The sequence below is a fragment of the Podarcis filfolensis genome (genome assembly GCF_964270895.1).
Source record: "Podarcis filfolensis genome assembly, chromosome: 10".
NCBI classification, from domain to species: Eukaryota; Metazoa; Chordata; class Lepidosauria; order Squamata; family Lacertidae; genus Podarcis; species Podarcis filfolensis.
This window is the reverse complement of record NC_139612.1, coordinates 35,083,944-35,104,656: the sequence shown is the minus strand read 5'-3', so window position 1 is coordinate 35,104,656 and position 20,713 is coordinate 35,083,944. Positions and strand designations below refer to the sequence as shown.

General features: G+C 40.3%; 1 protein-coding gene across 4 annotated transcripts in view; it reads right to left on the bottom strand.

The window, feature by feature from the left end:
* The window catches only part of SYT1 (synaptotagmin 1), a 331,096-nt gene that overhangs the window by 56,883 nt on the left and 253,500 nt on the right, over positions 1-20,713 (bottom strand). For all 4 annotated transcript variants that reach the window (XM_083573366.1, XM_083573363.1, XM_083573365.1 and 1 more), the window contains exon 7: positions 15,876-16,043. In XM_083573366.1, the coding sequence (XP_083429492.1) occupies positions 15,876-16,043 (168 nt within the window). The remainder of the gene's footprint in view (positions 1-15,875; positions 16,044-20,713) is intronic.

Here is a 20,713-nt window from a genome sequence, read left to right as displayed (position 1 = left end):
GCAATCCTTCGGTCCCTAGGAGGGGATAAGTTTTTTGTGTGGGTGTCCCTCTTGATTGGTGGAGAGCGAGAGAGGTCTATGGGAAGTGGAGGAGTTCTGTCCACAGAGGCAAGCACAAAATATGGACTGAGGAATGTTTTGGATCCCAAAGAACCAAGGCCTGCCCATTTCCTTCATGGCATGCCCCTGTACCTGGGGGGGAGGAGCAGAAATACCTTCCCCCCCCCCCGGAAAAAGAGAAAAAAAATGGAGATACACCCACTCATACACGCACACTTTTCACCATGCTGGCGATTGTCCCTCACCCACACGCTTTGGATTGCTGTGTTAAATACTGTTGTTGTTAAAAAACGAATTCTGTTTTGGGCGAATGAGAGGAGCATGTCCCCAAATAGTAAGTTTCCTTATATAGTTTCACAAACTATATTTATTATTGAAGAGTCTAGAAGAAGCCCTCCCTTGGGCTTTAAACTTTGGCATACTTACCTAAGTGTAAGGATGGGTGTGAAGAATGCCATTCAGTCCACATTTTAATGTGAAAACACCTAATATGGATTTTCCGAACCGATACAGAAACTGAAATGCAGCTTACTTTTGAAGTTCACACTAAAAATCCCCCCTATGCAATTCTCTAGCCAAAGCAAATGCACAAAAATGTGTGTATCAGAGAGACTTGAACACAAAATGCATGTATATGTGAAAATAACGTACAACTGCTTGCAAAAATTGTATATAAAGCAAAGTTACAGACAAAATGGAGACATACATGAAAATGGTTATGGCTATGAGGAATTTTGATAGTAATAATAATTGCAAATGGATGTGGAAAAGGGGCAAAACAAAGTTAAATAAAGAGACTGAGACTCACAGGTGCATGCATCTCTATCTGGGAGTAAGTGCCACTGAAAACAATGACACTTACTTCTGAGTAGGCATGTATGGAATTGCACTGTCCTTACCTAGATTTATACTACTAACAGGTCTGAAAATGACCCAAAGGAATTGTTATAGTTTGTATTATACACAGCATCTGTCTGGTCTAACAAGCAGAAAATCGAACTAATTGGTAATAATGGATAAAGCAGCTGCTATGGTTGCTGCTAAAGTTTGTTGTATAGTAGGCAGACTACAGGAGGCAGGCACATGCAGTTGTGCTACTTCTTAATGGTTTTTGAAAATAATTATCCTTGTTTGGATAGCTGTACTGGAACTAGAAACTAAAAGGGTAAGATTGAACAAGTTTGACTTTGTATAATTTGTTTTGCTCTTCGTATACATTTTTATAATTCCAAGGATTTGTCTTTTCATTTTTTGTGCAGGCAGTGCTTTTTCGGGGGGGGGGGCATGTAGGTGTACACAAAGCCCTAAACATTTTGTGAATGTTTGTACTTTTGTCCATTTACTGTATTTATTTTTCCCAATTTGAACTATAAAATGGTGATTTTCTTGTCAAAATGAGAGTAGCCTTAAACATTTTTTAAAGAAAAAAAAACACTGTGCGAAGGAATTAAATATCTTGCATTTGAACAAGTTTTATACCTACTCCAGTTACAAAGCTTTTATACTGAAACCAATGGTAAAGTGACAAGGTTTATAACATTTTTTTTTAAAGATCTCTCTCTCTCTCTCTCTCTCTCTCTTTCTCTCTTACACACACACACACACACACACACAGAGAGAGAGAGAGAGTGTTTGGCCACTAATGACTTTATATTGAAACATATCTGGTTGATTCACTTAAGGAACACTCACTTTTAACTGGAATTTGGAACATAAGCAGAAAATAGGAGTTGCATTCTTATTTATAGTATGTATGGATTTTTTTAAAAAATTGTATAACCTACAATTGAGTGTTTTATCTTAACTCAGTTTTTCTGGAGTTGCACTCTGTTAGAGAATGGAACCTTTTTTCTTTCTTTCTATGGTTATAGACCATAAAACAACAGCCAACGTTTTACTAAAATGGACCTGAACATTCTATTTCTACCAACTTTAAAGAAAGTAATCATAAACAGATGAACAGATGGAATTTTGGTTCCAATAAAGACCTGCTATTAAATCTGATCATTTTTGGAAATGTGGGTAGTCAAGAGCAGGTTTCAGGCACTGATGGAGAGATGATAAGATAATGCCTAAGTTCTGGAGACAACCAACAAAGATAATTTAGGATACCCATTCCCTACGGATCACGTCAGAAATAAATCTTGATTATTGGGGGAGATTGTCAGAAAAAGAGATGTGGAAATGGCTGCTAATTAAATTATGTAAACCAAAATAGAAACCTGACTCTATTTAAACCTTTAAATGTGCCATCCATAGATGATGGAGAAGTACATAGCTGGTAAATTTCTAAAATGCCATGGTTACAAATTTAGTAGGATTCAGGGAAAGAAGACAAGAAAATTATTCTTTCTATGACAGATTGAAGAAGTTTATTTACTTCTGGAATGTAACATAAGGGCATAATGATGATAAAGATCCATTAATGCCTCTGTAAAGGAATTATGACTACTTGGCTCATTAATTACGGTCCTGGCACAAAGACTAGTGGATTACTCCAGTAACTGTAGGGTAGCTAATTCAAGATCATTATCACTATTCATGTTTCTAAATCAAAATACCATATCATGTATGTATTCTGTACATATGCAGGAGTGGGAGAATCTTAAAAATAACTATATAATCCAGTGACCGTTTATGCATGTGTCATTCTACTGAATCTTAACAGGAATGCAGTCAATGGATCATGACCAATTTTATAACCGTGGCTATCACTTTTTCAAGGAAATATCTATTCCTTTCCATGATAAACTGGTCATTCCTCATCACATTTGTGTCAGTGTCATCAAGGCAACTACCGAGGATCCAAAGTTGCTCAAACATCAGTCAGACTGTGAGGGGGCCAGGCAACTGTGGCAGCTGACTTTATTCACATGAATTGTGCCAATTAACCTCCTGCAGAGAGCAGATTGATCATTCTGACCATAATACTCTGTGTGAGTCATCCTTTACTAGCCTTGTCCTTCTAGTATTTATAACGATATTTTAACCATTTCTAGAAAGCGCTTCTGTCAAAGAGAAAAACAAAAAAAGATTAATGGGGGCGTAAATGCCATCATTATGGACTGAACATGCCACTTCAAGGCCAACAGTTTCAAAGTAATTACAATCAGCTGCCTCTTCCAGAAACTAAGGTGAAAGGTACTTAAGTTTCCATCTCAAGTACCTTTTGTGAATGAAGGTGCACTTTCACTTCCAAACAGGAGGCCAAGATTTGGAAATTAGATTGCCTATGGCTTAAATTAGGAGCTAAATATATTTATCTCCTAAGTAACGGAAATCTTATTTCTAAATAGGTAAAAAAGATAAGCGAATAAGGAACTTGAGCTTGCACTCCAAAAGAATGACAGGGTATATATTTTTTAATCTCCCACACACATCCTCTACCAAATAGATGCATTTGTATATCCAGTCATTCACTATGTTTAATGATTGCATCTTATTCCATTCCACCACTTGGCTTCTTCCAAGACCCTGCCCGATCACATTTCTACATGTCATTCACGTTTATGCAAGCCACTGTGCTAAGCACAATTAATTTAACTCAGAATGGCACATTTATATTATTACTTTTGACAGCAGGGAAAACTTATTAACTATAACACGTTGCAAGGCTCTTCTCTCTGCAAGAACAGTTTTTTAAGTGCAACACAGAGAGCAAATGTAATACATTCACAGGATGTTCTTTTTGGATTACTAGGCATTATAAAAAGTCAAACACCAAAGCCTTCCCATAATTATGGCACAATTATGTAGCTATTGTAGCTGGTCTAAAGATAATCTTCATCCTATTGTATCGGGCCAAGGCAAGCAATAATAGCTTGCCCTTGCTTGATCTTTAAAAACCTTCCAATAGTAGAGCCACGTAGGCATTTAAAGTTCAGTTAATGCATTTCACATTATCAAGAGATTGTCTCGGAATCTAAAAGTGATTGTTGCCACAGATTGAAAACTACACACTGCAGATCTGATAATGCACAGGCTAAAATCACAGGAGCAAGGTAATAAATCTTTTGTAGCTGAACCAGTAGAGTAAAAGGTTTTCTTCCAACATGGCTACTAATCTATATAATAACATGTTACAGAGAAAAAGTAAGAAAAGGGATCCTTCTTCTGAATCCCTTGGCTAAATTACATCCATTCTTTCACACAGTAGATGATTGTCTGCAGGATTTCGTGTGGCAGAGCTGGTCTGTTGCAGAGATGGGGTACCTGAGGCCTGAAGGCCAAATGCAAACCCCTCAAGGCCTTTCTGTCCAACCCTTAGAACACACCCTGGGCCACTGCTCTCTGCTCCCCAGGCTACAGTCTTCACTGTCCTTGCCACATACCTCTCAAGTGCCTTGGGTAATGTGTTTTGCTTACTTCCCTGCATGGGCTTTTGCCTGGTTGGAACGTAGCCTACTGTACAAAGGTAAGCGTCACATCCATTGCTCTGCCCAACTTTTGCCTATGGCTCCATCTATATTGGCATGAACCCCCCTCTCCCCCAAAAAAGTTGCCTACAAAGGAATGTGGCCCTGCGCAATCCCCTCCTGGTCTATTGCATTGTGAGAATAGCAAACAATCTGAGAATGTTACGTGAACTAATTTAATTGCTAACATTCTCTGTAAGGATACAGGAGGAACTTTAAATGTCTGCTGTCAACAAACACACTTCTGGTTGGTTGGTGCTCAAACACACATGCATGAATGAGTATAGTCCAGTTTCCTGTGTTGATAGGAAAGTGAGGAATGCATATATACAAGAACTGAAAAACAGTAGCAAGCTGCTAGAATTCAGTAATGTTGGAATTAGGCATCCTGACATAACGCATCACTGATGAAGAGCACTGTGTGACAACCTCCCCCAGCTGCTGTCCTGGTGACTACAACCCACATCATTCTTGACCATTGGCCATATTGGCTGGGGATGATGGGAGCTGCTGTCCAACAACAGCTGGACGACACAAGGTTGAGGAAGGCTGGTGTAAGATATAAGATACACATACGGCGGGGTAGGGATAGGTTGGGACTCCAAACCCCATCAGCTCCAGCAGGCAAGGCCAATTGTCAGGGATGATGGGAGTTGCAGTCCAGCAACATCTGAAGGGCCATGGGTCCCCTATTCCTGCAGCAGGGCTTCCATGCTGACTCTTGCTCTCTTTTTGATGCCTGTTCAAACAATTTTTGTTTAGGCAATCCTACCAAGACCTGGAATTCCATTCTGTATACTTGTTTTTAAAAATGCTGATTTTGCCTGTATTTTATTATGTCTACTGTTCTAAAATCTGTTTTTATTTTTAAAAACTATTTTAAAATGAATATTTTGTAGGTTTATCTCTAAACTGCTTAGAGGATTTATATATATATATATATATATATATATATATATATATATATATATATGTGTGTGTGTGTGTGTGTGTGTATAAAAGTGGCCTATAAATCTTGCTAAATCAATAAATAAATTCCTTCGCTGCTTCTCCCTAGGAGGGCAATTTAAAACTTTTGGAGTAACCATGCTTTTTATGCCCTCCTAGCTATTTGGGCTGCTGAGAATTTAACGGTTTTCTTTCTTCCATTAATATTTCATAGTGTTCTTCTGCACTGCTCCAATACCTTTTGGGGAAGAGGATATAAATAATTTTAAATAGATTAATAATATACCCTGCCCCAAATGGTTTGGAGGAATAGCTACCGCAGATGGGAAACTAATTCATTTAGTAATCAGAACTTGTACAGCTTCGGAACAGAAGCAGAAACAGTCCTATGGGCATCCATCATTTTTTCTCCCACTGTCACTGTAACACCCCAAGGACTTCCTTATCTTCCTACCATGGGAAGATGCATGAGGTGTACCCACCTACATGTGGCGGTAATGCATACGCCTTCAGAGGAGCTACATAAATTATTATGCTTTAAGGCTTTTGAGTGGAAGAAAGGAAGGCAGATTTGCCAGTCATTTGCACAACCAGCTGTTGTGACATCCTGTAACATCTTCAGATGAGACAAAAAGAAAAGCTCCACTCAGGAAATAGCTGGCACAATAGGAAATTAGAATAATAATGTTACATATACAAGACGTACACTGAAGTGACACAGCAATATAATAAGCTGCAGTGATGCTGGGAGACTGGAATGCCTGCTCTCTGGTCTCATCTCTCTACTTCCCTTCTTCCCTATTTCCTCCTTGTCCAGATCTTTCTCCTCCTGCACCGTCCTCAACCTTTTTATCCTTCAACTCCCATCCGATTTATTAGTCACTTTGAAAGCACTTCTAGACCACAATTATTTTTTTTAAGGTGGGGTGGTGAACCTCCAGCCTTCCCATTTGGCCTGCGAGACTCTTTCAGTCAAGCAAAACCCACCTGCAGAGGTAGGTGAAGGTGTGGCTAGGCTGAAAGGGGGTTTCAAAGTGCACCAGCTGATCAGTAGTGCCTGAAGAGTCCTGCGTGAAACCCTGTGCATTGGGCTTTGCAAGTGCTATGATCGGCTGTTCAATGGGGTTTGCAAAACCCCAGACACCCAAAGCAGTTTGCAATAGGAAGGGAGAATTCAGATGTGGGAGTTGTTCCATTAATTTTTCCTGTTATAATGCTGGCACTTCTGTCTTGGTTTCTAACATTCCTTTTATATTGCATTTCCTGTCGTGCTATTGAACTGTGGCCTTTTGCTTGAGATACCACCATGTTTTACTAAATTTTATTCACACCAAGGGGCATAGTCTGACACAGCCAACTCTCACATAGCTCCTTCCTTCCTCAAATCGTCAGCCAGAGACACACATGCATGCACTCCATATTTCCATACTAGCTACTAAAAACACACATACACACCTTTTCTTTTCCATGATCTTCAACCATACACAGTCTCTCTCCCCTTGAATCATCACCCAAACACATCCGTTCTTTTCCCAGAACTTATACAGATATGTGTACCCTCTCTCTCCAAAGATGTGTATATATAAGCATGTGTGTGCATGTACACATGTGTGTTCTGTCTCATATATACACATACACACAGGATCTTCATAATGGGCTGCTAAATATTTTCTTCTCGTTACCAGTTTAATAAATGTAGTCTTATGATAGTCATACATTGTTTCAAGTGGTCTACAAGTTGGAGGTTAAAACATTTGGACATCATTGACCAAAAAATTGGTTTAACTTAAGGAAATTTGAAAAGAGATTGTAAAAATGCGGTGAAAGTACATAAATATTTTCTAGCCTTCCTCATAATATTGGAACTTGGGATCACCCAAATAAAGCTGACTGGAAGGAGAAACTCACATCTTCAATGGGTGGCAATAGTTACTAGCTTAGATAGTGGACCAATTAATTGTGGATGTACCCAATAACGGTTATATAAGAAACTTCTAAATATAAACCTCTAAATATATCAGATGAGAAAATCTTAGGACAGTCCATTGATTTCAGATTCTTCTTATGAGCTTCCAAAGCCATCTGCCTACCCATGTTGGAAACAGAACCCTGGATATACTTTGATTTGATCTGGCAAAGCCTTTCTTACGTTCTTATGAAGTAATGTGTCTTTTTTATTACTAAACCACCTTGGATAAATTATGACTGAAAAACTGTCTTCTCATTATAAAGTGCACATTCTCGATTCACTGAAGGGTATTCACTATTAAGTATTTCCTTAGCACCATGCAGCCTGTCTAAGGCTATTAAAGCAATTTACAATGGGAATCCAATTGCTACACTTTTCATTACTGTGCTTTGTGCAAGACGTTCATTTCTTTTTGTTTAATAAATACGTTCTGTCTATCATAGCTACGATACAAAGTGCTTTAAATGTCAGTTCAGCAAGTAGTTAAACTAAAGTGAAAATACAACAAGATCTGAAAAGAGGCTAAGTGGTTACTATGGTAATCTGACATGGTCTAAATTGGCATTTAAAAACTGGCAGGAGGAATGCAAAGAAAATGACTAAGCTTTCTTTTTTCTCAGGCTGCTCCTCCCAACTCTTTGTCTATAACCTTTTCAGAAATGCATATTTTCCCCTCCATTGCTTTTTGGCATCATCCAGGGAGAAATTCTCCTGTATAAGGCCCAGAAGAATAAGCTTCCTGCTGGATCATTCACTTCACAATAAAAAAGTTTGCAACAAATCGAGGGCCTGTGTGATTGTTTAATTTTTGTACAGCACTTAAGTATAATAAAAAAGAATAATGAGAAACTCTGTGGTAGTAAAAGTGAAATGCAGCTTTCCCAGCCTCTCTACCTGGCGCATGAAATTCTTCCCCAAGACCCAACCCTTTGTTGGTCCAAGTGTTTTTGATAGGCAAGAATGAGTTCTTGAACTTTGCTAATGTTTCTTCCTTGTCATGGTGGAGAATACAAAGGGGTGTGTGAGTGTCACAAGAACATACCAGTCAGTAATCACATAATTCAAGGTTGGATTTAAGTCTTCACTTGCTAAAACACAAGCTTGGTTTCTGTTGACAAGAGCTGTTCAACAGTGAAATGGTCTTCCTTGGAAGATGGTGGACTCTCCTCCTACTTGGAGGCTTTCAAGCAGAGGCTGGATAGCCATCTGTCATGGATGCTTTAGTTGATATTCTTGCATTGTAGGGGGTTGGACTAGAAGGCCCTCGGTGTCCCTTCAATCTCTGCAATGCTATGATTCTATGAAGAACCTGTGGCTCTTCAGATGTTGCTGAACTAAAATCCTCAAGAGCCCCAACAAGCATGATTGATAGCCAAGGATGATGGGAGCTGTAGTTCTGGAGAGCCACAGGTTTATCACACCTGCTGTGAAAGCAAGTCCTGATGTAGGAAATGCAAAAGGCAAACACAAAGTTCCACAATGCAGAGCATTGCTTTAGTTTGCAAAAGTGGGGTAGCCTTCCTGTGGCTTGATGCTTTACCTACATAACAAATGGATTTCATTACCTCGCCTGAAGTTCTTGGGGTGGGTTAGCATCTGCCCATACATAAATAAGAAAAGTAAAAAGTTAAACAAGACTGTTCTCTCCTAATTTGTTTTTTTTCTTGGTCCCTTTCTCCCACAGCTCCCTCATTCAAGCTTTTTCCAGCCTGCTGCTTAATCTGCCATCCACTAGTGAACTGCTGTCTTTCTCCTGCTCCATTTTCATCAATTCTTTGCCTAGCTTCAGGGAGTCTGACTCTCCCTGAAGCTATGCAACACACATAGCAATTATGTATAACATTAACAAGGCTGAATGGAGGAAGGTTAGAAAGATGTTGTCCTGACTTGTAGCTCATGTGATCTCTCCTATACAATTTTCACCAGCCATCCTACAGACTGGAGATGTTCTTTCAAGCTCTCACAAAGCCTAACAAATACTTTACACAGCACTTCTTATCTTTTAAAGTGCTTCACCAACATTGACTTATTAATCGGCTGTTCTGTAGGGAAATGGGGAAAAGTCATGAAGCTGGTTTTTAAATTTGCTTGGGTCACGAGATACAGAAGGAAGCCTCTCATGTCTCATTAAAACCCCATCCTTTGATTTTATCCCTGACCCTTTTAAGAAGAGAGGGCTGGGAAACAGACTGAATTTTTAGTTGGTGCAATGAAGAGGGCAACAGCTTGTCAGATGCGTCTTCCTGTTCCACAGCCGCTCATTAAAACTCTGCGTTATTATGTACAACAACAGAATTCTGTGTAAAGAGCAGTTAAGATAAAGACTTAAGAGAGAAGATGGACTAAGGTCAGTTTAGGTGATTAAGCAAGTGGTCATGACCATCATTAATGGAAGCTAAAATATGCTTCCACCCTCAGGGGTCACAACCAAACTATTTCAAGGATTAATTTCCCCATCATTAATTGCCAGCTTTCTTATGATTCTCTATCAGCAAAAAGTTTTTTTTTTTAAAAAAAAATTAAGTGAAAACTTGTCATAACAATTTGTATTATTATAACTGAACAGACTGCCTGCAAATTTGGCTTTCTGTGACAAATGTTACATTCTGCAATTAAAATAAAGATAAGTCTGTTTTTTTAAAATGTCTTAGCAGTAATTAAACATAATTACACTTGTTGTACCATTTTGGATGGGATCCAGTTGCTTAGGATTTTAAGTCTATTTTAATCATGCTTTTTTCTGGAATTAGTGGGGCAGGTCGTGGTACCATGAGCACTAACAAGACAAGCACGTGCCCCTCAATGCACATCTGGTCTAATTAAACCCTGTTTCCAGTTTTGCTGTGTTTTACTTGGTATCTTTAGGATATTGAAGCGTTACAATAAAGTCTTGCAAGCCATGAACCAGAGACAATTCAGCACAGATTGGGAAAATCGCAGCAGAACTTCCATAGCTGAAATACATAAGATTTCTAAGCCGCAGACTCAAAGGAGAAACATCTATATTACAATAACATGCCCTAAAGTAGAATTCTCTACATAGCAACACATATTTGTCTAGACCGTTTAACTGATAACATTGCAGTGTGCCCTATGATATTCTTGTGGAAAAGCTGGTAAAATATGGGCAGGATGAGGTAACTATTAGGTGGATTTATAGCTAGTTGACTGACCAAACCCAAAGAGTGCTCACTAATGGTTCTGGGCCCATTGTCATTCAACGTCTTTATAAATGACTTGGATGAAGGTATTGATGGGGTGCAAATGACACCAAACTGGGATGGGTAGCCAATGCCACAGAAGACAGAAACAGGATTCAATATGGCCTTAACAGATTGGAGAACTGGGCCAAAACTATTAACATGAATTTCAACAGGGACAAATGTAAGGTTCTACATTTAGGCAGAAAGAACCAGCTGCACAAATATAAGATGGAGGGGGCACCTGGATTGCCAGTACTATATGTGAAAAGGATCTAGTAGACCGCAAGCTTAACATGCGTCAACAGTGTGATGGTTACAGCAAAACAGCAAAAAAGGAAAAAGGAAAAAACAAAAGCTAATGCTGTTCTAGGCTGTATAAACAGAACAATGGTGTCTAGATCAAGGGAAGTAATAGCTCTATTCTGCCTTGGCCAGACCACAAATGGAGTACTGTGACCATTTCTGGGTACCACAGTTTAAGAAGGATGTTGACAAGCTGGAACATGTGCAGAGTAGGGTGATCAAGTTGAAACCAAGCCTTATGAGGAATGGTTGAATGAATTGGGTATGTTTAGCCTGGTAAAGGGGAGGCTGAGAGGAGATAAGAACGCCATCTTCAATTGTCATATAGAATGTGGAGCTAGCTTGTTTCAACCAATGGATTCAAATTACAAGAAAGGAGATTCCACCTAAACATCAGGAAGAACTTTCTGATGGTAAGAGCTGTTTGACAGTGGAATGGACTCCCGTGGAAGGTGATGGATTCTCCTTCCATGGAGGTTTGTAAGCAGAGGTTGGATGGCCATCTGTCATGGATGCTTTAGTTGAGACTGCTGCACACGGGTTTGGACTAGATGACCCTTAGGGTCCCTTCCAACTCTGCAATTCTATGAAAGATACACAAGGAGCCGAAGCATGAAGGGCTAGCAGCAGAACATATTCGGGATGAGATGGGGTCTGCTGCAGGCTCTGAATTATTGGAGGTGAAGTGTGCAGACTGAAACAATCTCAAAATAGCAGCAACAGGTCAAGGTTTACATCAGTCCTGAAGATCACAAAATATTGCATATGTGCTAAACTGCAAGACGAAATCAAAACTATGAAGTTTCACCTCATTTTTTAAAAGTAAGTTTTCTTCTCAAAGTAATGCTAAATTATTCTAACATAGCACACTTGCTTTCAAGAAAATAATTTATCAGGCATAAAGAAAAACAAACCTCATCTAACTTTCCAGTTAATCACTAAACAATGGCAATTCCCCACATTTATTGGTTGCTCACTTGAGTGCGTCAAGCACATAATCAGAAAGATGCTAAGAAACAAAAAACAACAACATTGAAGGCTTACTTCATTTATCATGGAAAACATTTATTGCATGAATACAATCATCCAACAGGCATGTCATTTTCTGAAACAAGAAAGATTTCCAAACATAATAGAAGATGCAGAGCTATACTTCTGCACTGACTGCAGTCAGGATTATTATTATTATTATTATTATTATTATTATTATTATTATTTGCAGTGGAAACCCTCTCCTGTTCTTATCATTGCTGGAATGAAGCTATGACTCATAAGTCTACAGTGTATGTGACTTACACTTTAATGCACAGGTGTTCATTGGCACGGCAAGACGCTATACCAAAGAACACGACCGGGACCAGCAAAACAATCGGAACCATGAAGAGCCCTGTGCTTTTATTATGTCAAATGAACACGGGTTTTGACAAAGAGGAATAACCATGTATACTGCAGCATTAGCCTTCTGGCAGTGCAATCCTACACAGGTCTGCTCAGAAGCACACCTCATTAAGTTCAAAGGGAACTTAAGCCCATGTAACTGCATAAAGGATTTCAGCTGAAGCTCCACGTGTAGCATAGTAGCGAAGGGGCAGAGCTCGTCAGGAAATCCTCGGTTCAAATCCGGCCTCTGCCGCAAAGCTGCAGGCTGTCTTTAAGCCAGCCCCTCTCTCTAAGCCGCAGCCTCCTCACCCCAACTGCAGCACAAGCGTAATAATACTGACCTACCTTTCAAAGCTGTAAGGCACATTCCAAAGGGAAAGCTCAAAATCTGCAGCCCAGGGGTCCCATAGCTTTGCAAACTGGAGAGACTGTTGTGAGAATCACCCCACTCTGCACAGCCAAGCAAAGGTCGCAACCTATCCTATTGGCTACAACAGAATGCTTATTTGAAGCCTAATTTTGAGAGCGGGCCCTGTGAGCACCATGGAAGGCTTCTTGCATCTGCATCTGTACCTGTGGGCACCACTTTGGGGACCCCTGAGTTATTTCTTCTTTGACTTATTCCATGCCATATTATTCCCCCTTAATCTTTATATGGTACTATGTTCCTGTGACATGGTGCATGGCCCAAATCATTTGCCTTTAACTGGTGTCACGAGCCTCTTGGTTACGTTTGCTTTTAGAGACTACCCCATTGAACATCCCATATTCTATAAAATGGTAAAAAATCTCCCTGGTGCATGTTTTGAGAAATTCAGACGAAACAGAATTGAGTGAGAAAGTGTCCCAGTGTACCTCCTGCTCCCTGCCTTGCAGGCCTTTTCTCACCTGGCCTGGGAGGGCTGGGCCCTAACTCCAGCTATGGAAGCCAATAATAATAATAATAATTTAAAAAATTATTTATACCCCGCCCATCTGGCTGGGCTTCCCCAGCCACTCTGGGTGGCTTCCAACAAAATAGTAAAATAAAGTAATCTATCAAACATTAAAAGCTTCCCTAAACAGGGCTGCCTTCAGATGTCTTCTAAAAGTCTGGTAGTTGTTGTTCTCTTTGACATCTGGTGGGAGGGCATTCCACAGGGCGGGTGCCACTACCAAGAAGGCCCTCTGCCTGCATCCCTGTAACCTGTAAGCTAAGACTGCTGAACAGACTCCTGGGCTGTGGTGTTGTCTGGGGGTGTTGTTGGGTAATGGGTTGTTGCTGTTGGCTTTCTGTATCTTTATTATATGTTGTGATTTACGTGCAAATTGTTTTGTTTGGTTGTGTATTTTTAAATGTTTTGTTTTGACTACTTTTGTTATGTTGTAAGACACATTGAACACGGTTTGAACTGTGGAACGGTGGCATACAAATAAAATTATGTATGTATGTATGTGTCAGGGATCTGCTTGCAGGGGAGGGGGGAGAGACAGGAAAGTACAGAGAGCCCCCTCCTCAGTTGAGCAGCTGCACTTCGTCAGAGTCCAGGAGGGGGAGTTTTCAGGAGACACGGAAGACGAGAGAAAGGGGAGCCAAAACATTGCTACCAGGGAAGAGAATGTGCAGCTTCCGTTGCATAGTGTTCCACGTAAGGAAAAAAGGTGGAGAGGGGGTTTCCCCGGTTTTCTATGCTGGAGGGGAAATAGGAAGAAGGCACTTCCAGATTCTGTTAGCGATTGAGGCAGACATGGTTTTGGAACTCCTGCTCTGTACATAAGTTTTGCACTCAATAAAACCTGAAAAGACAGGCTGGAGTCCTGGCTCTTATCTTCGTGAGCAACCACACTCCCTTCTGACAGTATGTATGTATGTATGTATGTATGTATGTATGTATGTATGTTCGTTATCACTCTTGTGCCCAGCAATCTTGCTTCTGGGTAATGGTCATGCTGTATAGGCTCCAAGTATTGCAGCCAGGGCGTCTACAAATGTTAGTTTGCTTTAAAAGCCCGGCCTCTCTCTACCTTTGCTCCTAATTCTACCCCCAGTTCCATCCATAGCTGTCAGCTTACAGATTTGAAAATAAGGGACCAGCAGCCTCGAAAATAAGGGATCAGCAGCCAAAATAAGGGATCAACAATTACTTTGATGAAATACATATTTTGTTGCGTGCAAATGGCTTTAGATACCTATTAGGTCCATAAATTACCATATAGTATATATTCAACACAAAAAAACAGCAATAATTTGTTGTTGACAAAGGACAGCTGGACATAGAAAGGGCCCCATTACCTTCAGTAGCTTATTTAAGGGACATCATCAATAAGGGACAGCAGCGGGACATGGCGCTGGGATAAGGGACTGTCCCGCCAAATAAGGGACGCTTGACAGCTATGAGTTCCACCTTCATCCCCCATCCTTCTAGCATGTTCAGATGGTTTTCAGAAGAGAATAGGGGTTTCTCTTGTTTGTATTGTGGTATGGAGAAGATAAGAAAAAGCAGCAGTCTCTCTGCTGCTTTCTTTTAAGAAAATCTTCTCCAAACAGCTGCAGGAGTGACAAAACTTTGTCTCTTTTCCAAGTCCTCTGGCAAGCATGCAGGGCTTGGGAGAGAGAAAGGGTTACGTCTATGTGCAGGAAGGTATGGACGAGATAAGAACCAGCAGGAGAAATGCCTGCTTTTTATTTAAACAAATCTCCATGTGAGGGAGCTTCCAGCCTTTCTCTAATTTTGAGGTGGCATTCAATCACATACTCGCAAATTCAAGTTGAGCAATTAAAGTTAATTTTGGTGCTCTTGCACAACAAACCTGTTTCTCTCCCCCACCTTGCTCCATCAGACTTTTGCAAGAGTAATAATAACAAAGCAAACAGGAAAGTGCATGGGAATGCATGGGTTAACATTTGCTTCACACAAATGAACCAGAAAGAATGCTCATTAAATAGCCAACTTTTGTCTATCCTTCCTTCAAACCTTAGGTCAACATAGCAGGATGAATACTCAACAGTAATCTGGAAGCCACCTGAGAAAGCACAAGCCCTTTTGTGGTTGCTAGAGGGCTGGACAGAGAGGCAAAAGCCCCATTAACTATGAACCCCTAAATCTGGTTCCTCCCCTACAAAAAATTATGCAATAGTTTTGTACTAGTTTTGCATCACCAGCCTCAGGTTTTGTGATACTGCCTACAAGTGAGTAGTGACACATCAAATCAGTGCTCATAATTAGCATCCTCCCAAAATCAAAATGGCACAATCTCCTCCAAACCTGTAGGTCTCTGACCTACGGTAAGCTTTTCCTTCACCCAAACATCTTGCAAAAAGCTTTTGTCTTTCTTCTCTCACCTATCCATATCCCTCAGTATTATTTGGTTACTGAGGGCGGAGGACAGTGTGGTTTTAGTGTTACAAAGGTGCAAGAAGTATGCAATGAGATAATAAATAAAACAAGAATACCAAACGGCTCTCAGAATTGTTGTTGTTTTAATTTATTCTAGCAGAATATTTTCTAAGTGTTTATGAGCTACTTTATTCCCTCAGATTAACAGGAGTCAAAACAGATTCTGCCCACTATTCTTTTGAGGTTTAACGAATGCCAACAATAGATATGCTTTGCTTACCTCTTCTTTTTCAGCACTTTGCAAATCCCGCCACTCCTCAGTCACATGACCAAAATCCACAGTGTTCATGGCCACCTTGTACTCCCCAATGATATCATGTTTGGAGAAGCGGTCAAAGTCATATACTGCCATCACTAAGGTTTTTCCTCCCAGTTCAGAATACGGCACCTGTAGTATTATTATTTTTTACAAAAAATAAAACAAAAATAAAATCAGAGAATGAGAAAATGCCAGGTATTGTAGCCTATGCAGTAAATATGCTCTCACTGCAATGCAAATCCATTTCTTTGTTTTATCAGCTGTCATTCCCTTTATATTGAACTAGGGGAAAAATATGACACACATTTTCTGGGAGAGTCATCTGATGCCCTGGTTTGTAATAGCAGACTAGAGCATTCTACAGAACAATGTGGTAGCTTGCTCATCACTCTGCAGCATTTGCCCTGAGTTCTTAAAGTTACGACTCCAACGTGAAACTAAAGACCAATTATTTGCCCCACAGATACATGAGTTTTCGATACTGCAGAATGCTTCTCTCAATAAATCATGCTGTCACTTTCCAAAAAAACAGCAGCCTACAGACTGATGGAAAAGCACTGGCTTTCAATGTCTGACACAGAGAAATTAGAGACTATGCAGTTTTCTTCCAGCACAATCCTCTCCTTGCCTACTGAGAGGTAAGTCCCACTGAGCTCAATAGGGCTTAATCCCAAGTAAGTGGTCATAGGGATGCAACCTGAAAGCGGCTTTATTCTTTTACAGCCCCTCATATCAGGATTCTGCGTTTCATCAAATGGATACTGAAGCTCATCCTACAGTATGATACATTGCTATAAATGTTGGCAGCAGAAGGCCAGGCTCTGGCTAATTTTCCACCTGTTCTGATGTGTTATGGGCAGATGCTTTAGGTTAGGAAGAGGATCATTAGTCATGGTTTTTTTTTTTTTCATATTCATGGGAAGTGATGCAGCTGAAGTATCTTTAGTTGGCTGGAAAAACCGAGCAAAAAATGTTGGATTTGGGGTGGAGGCCTGACTGTTTTTAATTGGAATTTTATTTACAATATAACACAACCCCCCCGGCCTGACCGTTTTTAAGAAACCCCTTATCATTACTATTTCCAAATACAAATGCTTCCATATGTGCCTGTAAATCTCTCTCTCCCTGTTACTCAAGTTTCTTTAAAGGGGAGGGGAATTAAAGTGAAGTGAAATGGCTGAGCATTAAAATCTGCCTTGGTCCTTTGCAAACATCTAGCTTTCATTTCTTCTCAAAAGGACCTGCATTTTGCTGGCCCTTCTCTCATCGTGCTAGTTCCTCAAAAGTTGTGAAGAAATCTTCAGGTTAAAAGACACATCCGTTAAGGCAAAAGAGGGCAGGGGAGTACAGCACACGTTAACATGTATCCTGACATTATACAACGACAGTAGCATAATGCTGATCCGAAGGGGTCATTTAATGCATCACCCAAAAAAGAGGACAAAAGAAGATAAAGATCTGCATACAATTTGTGTATGCTAATTTATATGTATAGATTCACATTCAGAAATAATTACTATAAATGAAATAGAAATGCAATACTTCTCAACATAGTGGAGAAGACTATATGATCTGCAGGCCTGCTCAGTCTCCTATCCCGGTGCTAACTGTGCTCCCTGCTTGTTTCCCCTTATCATGCTTCTTTATCTTTAAACTGGACTTAGATCAAAGAGCCCTCGAACAGAGAAGTGTTCCTTCTAAAGTAGGATGCACAGCCGTCCTAATTTATCCCTATTTTTAAGCCATATGCTTGGTTATAAAGAGGTGGGAAAAGCTTCACACTTCACTGGTGACTTTTGGGGTCATTGTTGTTACATTTTCTTTTAAGAGTATCTGAACAGAACATTAAAGCAGCCTCCCTGAAGACTGTTTGTACTGTATAAACTTTTACCTTTTTATAGATTTACGTGCCGAGGTGCGGTACAAAGCAACTTGGATAGCTTTAAAAGAGGACTGGATGAATTAGGAAGGACAACGTCTACTAGGCATGAAAGCAGTATTCTGCCTCAAATGTCAGAGGTATTATGCACCTGGATACCAGTCGCTGGGAATCACAGGTGGGCAGAATGCTGTTGTGCTCATGTCCCGCTTGCAGGCTTTCCACAGGCAACTGGTTGGCCACTGTGAGAACAGGATGCTGGACCAGATGTGCCATTGGTGTGATCTAGCAGGCAGTACATTATTCTGTTTATTTCAGAAGTTCAGGCTGCAAGGGCCACTATTTCCGTAGCCAAGCTGGCACCATTCACTCACAAGTGTGAGGTATAGACATGCTCAGAAGAACCTCAAGGTATGCAGCAGTGCCAAAATAATTAGGAAGAAACTTAACTAAACACCCCCCCCAACAGCCCTGTGAGAACTGAGCATGCTCGGCATGTGCAGAACACTGACAGTTTTTGATGTGGGGACTGAATGCAGTGGCTGGGACCCTAAACAGAAGCACTCCGCACTGTAACTGTCTGTTACAGGTCCCACTTGCATGATAATAATTTTGCAGATCTGCTAACACAAATAATTTTTACTTTTATCACTGCCAGCCGCCATATTGTATTTGTTCACAATATTACAGCTGCAATCCTGGAAATAAGCCCTGCAGAACTCAGTAGGACTTACTTCTTAATAGACATGTATAGGGTTGCGCAGTAAAGCCGATCTAATTATCAAGCATATGGCCAGATGGGAGTCCTGCAATATTATTGCAATGACCATAAAATGTTGTATTTTAGTATTCTGTTGGAAGTCGCCCAGAGTGGCTGGGGAAACCCAGCCAGATGGGCAGGGTATAAATAATAAATTATTATTATATTATTATTATGACTACAGCATTGATGTGGGTGAGTTTCACCTGTACTGCCACCTGCCTTTTTATCCAGGGACTCAGGTGGGTGCCCATGAAGCCCTTCTGTGCATTCAACACAATGCATGTGATTAACATAGGCACAGAACTCTTGCGGTAGATTTTTTACTTTGATGACCCATGACAACAGGCCAGAAATCACACAGGCTGCAGATATAGAAATCTTCAGCCTCCAGAGGCATCACAGAAGTGTTTGAAGGTTCCCTCCTGGCTGAACACTTTATTCTGAATTGCACTTCACTTTTCAGATGCTGATGGTTCAAAAAGAATCACATTCTCCTGGCACTCTTAAGTCAAGATATAAACCCAGGGGTGAAATTCCTTTTAGTACTTCAGCTTTCAATATGTATGATCATAAATGTATTAATTAAAAGCAGTTCTATCATCTGAGAAGCTGAGGAATCACTTTTTATTTTTTAAAAACCCTTTAAGGAGCTAAGAGCAAAAAGGAAATCCTATTTCTGACTCAGGAGAAATGTATGAGTGGCCCAAAATTCGACGTGGCTACTTCTGTAACAACTAATGCAGAAGACTAAAGAGATATGACATAGAATGTGTGTTTCTATTACGCACACAGTGAAAATTCTCATAATTGCTTGCTAGAAGATGACAACAAGATACGTTTTATGGTGCACCACCCCTAAACTCATTAGCCATGACATGGAACGTGACAAATATTAATGGACATTTCTGGGTAACAAAATATGAATGTTCAAGATGGGTGGGCATGATCCAAAGCACCACAGAACATCAGTAAGAATAGGGGTTGCTTACAGTGCAACCCTAAGTATGTATCATTAAGCAGTGTTGCCATATGTCCGGAATTTCCTGGAAATAGCTGGAATATTGCAGTCAGAAGCAGTGTCTGGGCAGAAATCGCTTTAAAATGTTTGGGAAAATCTGGACGTATGGCAACCCATGTTGGCAGTGTCATTTTTTGTGATTTCCCTTAAAAATCACAAAATGTGCTTGTGATTTTGCCAAAAAAGCTCAGCAACTTTGCTCAACAACTTTTGTGTCTGGATTTTCACAATATGGCAGGATGTATAGATGTTTGCAGCCTTAATATCTTGTGTATGTGGGAATGCTCTCTCTGTGTCCACGGCTGAAATAAAAGACAAAGCACAGACTCCTGTATGAGTTCCTGTATGAGAACCCAAAATATCAATGGATTTAATCCATTGAGATCTTTATTCAATAAAATGGAGCTACTGTAAGAATATTGCATTGTTTGCTGAACTGCGACAATTGTGTGGCGCTCAGTAGGTGCCTTGACTGATTCAGTTTATTTTATCTCTTACGCCATAAGACTTTGGTTTGCCCACCACACTAGACCAAAGTATAGCTCAATATGAATGTGTGAGCATGCAGACTCCTGGAAAGGAGATCACAGCTGCTCTGCTCCTCCTGGGTCACTCTGCCGCTGCATTGCACTATGCTAAGCCATAGAACCCAGGTTCATGGATTAGTTTTCCCCAAACTAACTACTATGGACTATAACTATGGTTTGCCTCGTGGTATATGGCTTGTGGCTTGTCCAGGAGAGCTAAACCATGAGCCCAGGTTTTTGACAAGATGCTAAACCAAACTATGGCTTGGCTTAGCACTGCAATAGAATGACTAGACAGGAGCAAAGTGGTCACAGATTCATCTCTGGTAGCCTCTTGTGGTTTGGGCTGAGCATAATGTGTGCACCAGGCCATTGGAGATGTTTACCATTGCCTTTTGCTTTGGGCACCTGAATCTTAAAAGTTACTGTTTCACTTCATTTTAAATAAACTCAAAGGAAAAACTCAGTAAAAAGAGTTTCTTCTCCCTCCCCACACCAAAGGGAAAAAAATGGATTATTTTTATGAACATCTTCAAGAGAAAACGGCTTATGTCTGCAGTAGTGTTGGGGGCCTCTAGGGATATCTTTCTTGTTGAGTGATTACATAGCCTC